The 7,786-nt window shown below is 38.0% G+C and overlaps 1 protein-coding gene across 1 annotated transcript; it reads right to left on the reverse strand.

The window, feature by feature from the left end:
- Positions 1 to 2,114: 2,114 nt before the first annotated feature.
- Positions 2,115 to 4,946, reverse strand: LOC121987107 (probable fucosyltransferase 8). The gene is made up of 2 exons (XM_042541009.1): positions 4,700 to 4,946; positions 2,115 to 3,690 (listed from the first exon to the last, which is right to left on the reverse strand). Exons 1-2 carry the CDS (start codon positions 4,944 to 4,946, stop codon positions 2,222 to 2,224), a joined length of 1,716 nt encoding a protein of 571 aa, XP_042396943.1. The 3' UTR covers positions 2,115 to 2,221.
- Between the last annotated feature and the right edge of the window lie 2,840 nt (positions 4,947 to 7,786).

A 7,786-nucleotide genomic window follows, 5' to 3' on the forward strand; every position in this document is an offset into this window, starting at 1 on the left:
TTGAAAAGCTAGTTTTAAAAAATTTATAAAGAACACCTTTGTGAGTTTTAATAATTTGTTCCACTTTTTTTCTTTTGTTTCTTTTAATACTCCGGGATTGATATTTTTTTTAGAAATATATTTATACTACAAATTTTAAGTGTAAAAATAAAACACACAAAACCAGTAATAAAACTAACAATGAAACAAACACAAGCAGTGAAAATAATAGTCAAAAGACAATAAAGCCTAGTTTGTGCTTGAAGCAATCGATATAATCTATTCTATAATGATTAAAATTGGGATAATTTATTTAAACTCTTTTAAATCTGTAAGAAAAATTATAAAATATTGACTCTAATATAATATTAAAAATCAATATTCAATATTGATGATAAGAAAAAATATAGATAAGTAGGTAACTTACGTTGTAAGTTTATATATTGATGAATTATGATATTGATGAAATTAAAATTTTAATTGGAGAATAAACTTTTCTAATTTAATTAGAAGAAATTCAAAGTAGAAGACCGGAGAAAATTAACGTTTAGGATTTATACTTTATCAAATCTTATGACTTATATAAATAAATTAATAAAAAAAAATTATATCAAAAATAAAATCTTGGAAAGAAAACAAGATTATTTACCTTCCCTTTTTTTCTTTCTCTTCTTTTTTTTAGAATTCTTTCTTAAATTTTAATAGGATTTTTACCTTTATTAAAATAATTCAACAATATATATTTTTAGACTTTTATTAAAATATTCTAATAAAATATATTTTTTAGTTTTTTATTAAAATAATCTAATTATATAGAATATATATTATATATAAATATCAAATTTAAGGCCTTTAAACAAGGACCGTCGTCCTGATGACATGCCTCAGGCCGACCCTAAATACAAGGAGTGGTTGGAAAGGCAGAACGCTGTTCCCTACTCCCGAGACTCCAGAAAGATCCAGTTCTTGTCTCCGGGATGCAGAAGGTGAGAGTTTGCTGATCGTGTTCTCGTTTGCTTTGCGCTCTGAGGAATTTTTTTGGTTAATTTTCACTAAGAGTTTGGGTAATTGATGTTTCGTTTATAACTAAATATAGATAGATAAATCATTAGGCGAAATCAAAAGTAAATTTTTGTTATCGGTTTCCCAACACTATCAGTTGTGCGTTCGTCTTCTCTTCCTTCTCATGTGCTAATCTTAACATTTATATCTAGCAACAGATCATGATATATAGCGTCAAATTGAGATGCACCATTATATTAAATGTGTTAAATGCTCTATTTCTGATCCAGGATTGGAGATCTTGCTCAATTGATTGTCATTTTGGTTTTTCAAATGAGAAGGTACCTGATGCTTCATTCGGGTTACCACAAAATCCAGCAGTTGCTGCTGTTCTAAGATCCATGGAATCATCACCCTTCCATTTCCATAGTTTTTGAGATTTTTTTTGGATAAATGGTCATCCTATCCAAGTTAGCATTGCTAACAGTTGGACCCCTTTCACGGTCATATACAGACATCTTTCTCATTATGATCGGTTTATGTTACTACATTCTTCTTATGAGTCATGCAATGTTTTCTCCATAGTTTATAAGTTATAACTAGACTACTTAACTGTTTCTTGTGTGCTTCTTATCTGGATGCAGTGAACAAAGTTGAGCTTTAAAGCGCTACAAATTTAGCTTGGCCTTTGAAAATTCTAATGAGGAAGATTATGCCACAGAAAAACTTTTTCAGTCACCTGTTGCAGGTGTGCTTTTCAAACTAATATATGCAATACTGACAATTCAGTTGCTTTTCATTGCGGCAATGCATTATTTGTTTTATATTTCCTTACTCCGCATCATTGTGGCAAAAAGGTGAAAATGTTCATCTCCGTACCTCCGCCAATTCGTGTTAGGGTTAACACGAAGGAGATAAATTATGAGTGGCTATTAGCCTTTGGAATAATGACTAGCACATAAGGGAGGTATTTATCTCGACTTTATCGAGATTCGAACCTTATATCTCATTGTGATGATGAACTAAAAACAACACATCTGATTAGTTTCAGAATATGATGGAATGTTATTGCTAGCTGGTATATTTCTAATTTTATTTAGAAATTACGTTGTGATCTAAAGTAACAATAGTGTAATTTGTGATGAGAAGCAATCAAGCATAGATGTTGAGTAAAATCATCTTTCTTTTGGTGTAATTTTTTTTTCCAGATGAACAATATGTTTTTCTTTACTGAAACTAATTAATCAAATAGTTTGATGCCATTTACTTCATCTTCGCATTGCCTCACATTGCTCAACATCGCGTTCCCGCCGCCGTCTCGGAAGCACTGCGCCGGTGCCGGGGGCATGAGGAAGCACGGTTCCGGTGACGCCGCCCGACGGCACGCGTCGGCTGACTGCGTGTGTCGCAGCAGGACCCATGGCTTGAGCCCGCCGAGACCCTGCGCCACGTACCCGAAGGTCGACCAGGCCGACGTCACGAGGACGTCGCTGAGGCTGAGCAGCTCGATCTCCGCCAGCGCCTTCACGTTGTGGCCCCGGTGCTCCGTCGCCTGCGCCTCCTCGTGGCTCGGCTGGAACACTCGGACGACCTCCCCTGTCGCCGTCGCCTGCTGGTGGTACACCTCCCTGATCCGCTCCGAGTATCCCGACCTCAAGTTCGTCACCACCACGGCCTTCACCTTCGCGTCGACCGAGCTTGCGGCCTCACCGGTGACCGCCGGAAGCACGCCGGCGCCGAGCGAACAGTTCATGACCTGGTTCAGCATCTGGTCGAAAGGAACGGGGAAGTTGTCGAAGACCCTGATTTGGATGCCCACTCTCTCGTCGGCTCCTTCGAAATATTCTCTGTAATTCCCCACGACGCGTTCCCAGACCTCGTTGCTCGGGTGGAGGAGGTACCGGACGAGGTGGTGGAAGACGGCGGAGCGCTCCGGGAACAGTCGACGAAGCTCGCCGGCGTACTCTGGGACCAGAAACAGGGACGGCACGAAGTAGTGGTCCGATTTCAGCAGCAACCACGGGACCTTCCGCAGCGTCCGCTGAGCGTCCTCGCAGAAGAACCGCTTGTCCCCCTCGCGGTAGTACCAGGGAAGATGGAGATAGACGTGAGATCGAGAACCAATCGAGGAGTCCTTCGACTTGAGAAGGTTTCCGAAGCTCTGGGGGGCGCCGGTGTCGAGTTCGAGCAGGTTGTGGAGGGGGAAATCGGCGGGGAGGGTCCATGTGGTGCCGGGGAAGGGCTCGCAGAGGAGGCCGGCGAAGTCGTCGGTGGAGTGGAGGAGGAGGACCTTGTGGTTGAGGAGAGCGTAGAAGAAGGCGGAGACGATGGTGAGGACTCTGTTTCCGATGCCGTTGTGGGGGATCCAGACGACGTAGTTGCACTCGGCGGGGGCGGAGGCGTTGCCGGCGGCGGAGCGGAGCAGGGCGGCGGAACGGTTGTAGAGGTCGGTGTGGGGGGCGCACTTCCGGTGGAGGGCTTCGTAGTCGCGCAGGCGACGGAGGAGGTGAGCGGAAGGAGAGTAGAGCGATGGCTTCCGGTAGAGAGCGGCTTGGTATCGACTGAGGCAGGAGGCTTCTTCGAAGTCAGGCGAGAGAAGCCCGCCGAGAAGCTTGTCGACGGATGAAGGCGAAGCGTCATTTTCTTCATCTGAAAAAAATAAAAAATAAAAACCATAGAATTCATTTGACTCTTGACCAACGCAGTTGGCTGATACATTTGAACAAACAATTGATTAATTCAAACAATTAATCAAATCAAATTAAGAAACAAAAATCTAACCAAGTTCAACTTTAGAAAAAAAATCAAACTGAGTTTGAATAATTATTTTAATGACTTATTTTATTTTAAGTTTAGTTTGACATCTTGTTAAATATACTTGAATAATATAAAATTGACTCGATTTGATTTTACAGCACACTTAATCATCCTAAAATCACTTGTAATTTACATATTTATATCTTAATCACCTATCATTTACATATTTTTAGAAGCTTAAATAATCATTGTTCATAGTTTTTTTCCAAATAATATTCCAAAGGGCAAAAGTTAAAAGGGTATTTGTTTTTTTTCCAAAACATCAAATGTAAGTCTTATCCTTCAATTATGTATAATTATTTAACTGTTCTCATCACTATTTAGTATTTTCTATTTAAATCCTAAGTTATTGTAGCTGTTATGATTTTATAATTTTTACAAATATTATAATAATTACGGATAATTTCATACCATGTATATTTAACATGTTCAAAAATATTGATATTATAATCGTTGTAATTTATAATTACTACAATACAGATTCAATATACTCATCTAACATTCATATTATAATAGTTATAAATCATAGCTGCAACAATATATGTAACATATATGAGTTTTAGTTACTACATCGTTATAACGCATCCAATCAATTCAAAATTTAGACGATTTATAATAATGCAAATAATACTAGATAGCACTGTAGGATAGTTGGATAATGATGCAAAGCTGAATAGTAAGATGGGTGCTCATACAAAAATCATAGTGAACAACCTATTTGATGATTTGAAATTTTTTTTTCCGCCTGTTCTAAACTTATCTTTGAAATGAAATATCAAAAGAAAAAAAAGGAAGGATACTTTTCCATAAAAATCCAAAAACAATATTCCTAAAGTAGCAGAGCCCAAAAACAAAAAAGAGAAAAAAAAAACTGATGAAATCAAGCACCGAAACGTTTTACCTGATGAACTGCTAGCCGCAACGCCGCCCTGGCCCCAGATCAACATCTCCGGCCACGTCTGCCGCCGGTAAGTTCCCCCCCACACAACCACCATTACCACCGCCAGAAACAGCAACCCGGTGACCGTGCCGCCTACCGCCGGAGGTCTCATCATGCCCCTGGCGCCGCTCTCCCTCCCTGCCTCGCCGTCCCTACTCCTGCGCTTCAACGCCGTCGTCGTGGTCGTGGTCGTCGTTGCCGCCGCCATCGGACCCTGATCACAACTTCTCCCGTTCAATCCCTTCTCGCCTCGCCGGTCTTTATTTAATATTTAATTAAACCGGCAATAAATGGAATTAAATCCACTAATCGATTCAGTGTAACTCAATCGAAGATTACTCGAATAATGATTGGGCTTCCCATATTTAAATAACTTATTTTGAATCGTATCCATGCACAATTCTTATTTTTATCAGTGCGGATATCAACAAACGATTGGATCTCGAGATGCAAATCAAATATATAATTTAGATTTTTTTTTTCTAAGACAAGAATCGATGCGTTGACTGCGTAAGATCCCGTCAACTGCGTTGACTTTTAGATATCTATATATATATATATATTAAAGAGAGAGAGAGAGAGTACCGGTGGAGGCTGCTGCGGAGGTGCCGGCTGCGGCGATGACTGATAGGGCTGAGGCTGATGGAAGATCGAGGTAGAAGAAATATTAAAATTATGGAGCAGAATTTGGAAATTTATGATTTATATTGATTTATTGGAAGGTAAAATCTTTGGCATTTGGAAATAATTGGAAGGAGGTGGTAAATAAGGCAGCGTTGGTTGAAAATATAGACGGGTTTTAAATTTAATTATGGTGGGGATTTAATTTAATCTTTGGAGTAAAATAGGGGTTACTGTAATCTTTATTTTCAAATGATTTAGGTTAAAAACAATAATTTGAATTAAACTAATTTAGTATTAAAAAAACTAATGATTTTCTATTTAAATTAGGGAATTTATGAAATTTTATAGAGTATGAAAGTAAGGTGTAGTACAAATTTAGAGGTTGGGTTAATCGAGTTTGGTTGGTTCAATTGTTAGATGAATCAATGTGGTAAAAGGTGATTTGCTCGCCCCCAGCGCTTCCGTCAATCCGTCCTTAGGCCAACATCGAGGAGGTAAATCACGGGTGGCTACTAGCCATTAGTGCAAATGACCAAGACATGTGGGAGATTATGCTCGGTTACGCCGAGTTTCGACCCCAAGACCTCATGTGACAACACCCCATGTCTTAACCATCGCACCGCCCCGAGGGGACCAATTGTTAGATGAATCAAGTTGCTTAGTTTGGCTGATTAGGTCTATTTAATTGATGTGATTCAAGCTTTGTTTATTTAATTGAGTGGGTCAGGCTAATTCGACTTGTAGAGTTGACATGGTAATTATTTGAAGTAGGGCTGTAGTCGAGCCGTGCCGAGCTCAAGTTCATGACAGCTCGAGCTTGAGCTTGAGAAAACTACATAGGCTCGGCCTGACTTGGAAAAATTAATTAAAAACCTATTCAAGTAGGACCTCAAATACACCAAATGACATGCTCTAGCCACAAACTCCTCCTTAACTTATCTTTCATTTTAAAAGTAATAATAATTTTAATTATTAAAATATTAAATTAACCTGGCTTGACAAGGCTCGACGAGCCCTCGAGCCAGTGTTAAATGAGCTCGAGTCGAGCTTTGACCGAGCTACTCGCGAGCGGCTCACGAGCTGTTCGTGAGCGGATCGGCTCATTTGTACCCCTAGTTTGAAGGGCAATTACAAAACGAACAATCCATCCGCTTTTCACCATCCAAATTTCTCTGATCTCTTGTAGAGACTGTACAATCTCATCACCTCTTTTTGTTATTACTTGGACGCAACTATATATTGTATTTAGAAACTGCATTGTGCAGTTACAGTAACTGCACTACATGCAGTAACTACCAACGTCTCCCGCTCGTCCAAGTTAAATCATAAAAATTAAACAATCACAAATACCAAATAAGAACATCCAATTCATATTTCTAAGGAAAAATAGCTTGTGCGACAGTAAGTATAACGAGCGATTAATGCTAAGAAAGTTGTTATATTTTACATAGTGCTCTTCAAGATAAACCTGAGACATTCGTATCTTGCATTTACCCTAGATTAAATCACTTATATCAACATGAATATTTCGAATCTCTTATAATAACTATTATGTCAAGAGTATATTCAAGATCTCCAATCATTATAGTTATTTATAATCACATTTTAAGTACTAAACAAAAAATATAATTGGTCAACTAGTGAATAAATGCTAAAGATGTAAATCTATTTTACTTTTCCTTTTTAGCTAAAATCCATTCATTTTAATCAATCATTTTTTTAATCATGTTCTATAAACCAATTCAATTATAGTTATGAGGATACATACTAAAGTAGTAGTCACTTATTAGAATTTCAAGTAGACAACTAAAAAGTCACTGAGGGTAAAACTAAGATTTTCTTATAATCTCAATGTCTCATATAATAGAGAAGTAGAGATCCATTCTTCTACTATATTTTTGTCATTATTACACATGCGGTATCAATCACATGCTACAATGTTATTCTGTTTACTAATAAAGAGAACATGTTTTCCATAAATTTAACATCATATAAATTTTTATCTAAATATATCTAATGTTTAATCCTGAATTTAATTCATGAATTCTTATCTGGCTTCCATCAGATTTAGTAAACAGTGGGTACATTTATTCCGATCAATATCAATTTACAAATGATCTCATCTTGATATTACTACCAAGGTGACTCCCAGCTTACATGTACGTCTCCATTCATATATGTTGGATCGAGATGCACGTGAGAGGAGGGTGAATCACATGATTTTTGAAAACTTTTCTTTTTATTTTTTTTAAAAACAAGTAGGCACAGTGGAAAATTAAACACGAAAACAAAAGCAAGTAAAAAGACTCTTTCAGTTTTACTTGGTTTAGAGCCTTCGACGATTTCTACTCCAAGACCCAGGTCCTATGGACCTATCGATGGGTAATCCACTAATAACCTCTTTCAGAATCGCCGAAAGAGGAG

Source organism: Zingiber officinale, chromosome 5B, assembly GCF_018446385.1.
Source record: "Zingiber officinale cultivar Zhangliang chromosome 5B, Zo_v1.1, whole genome shotgun sequence".
Lineage (NCBI taxonomy): Eukaryota > Viridiplantae > Streptophyta > Magnoliopsida > Zingiberales > Zingiberaceae > Zingiber > Zingiber officinale.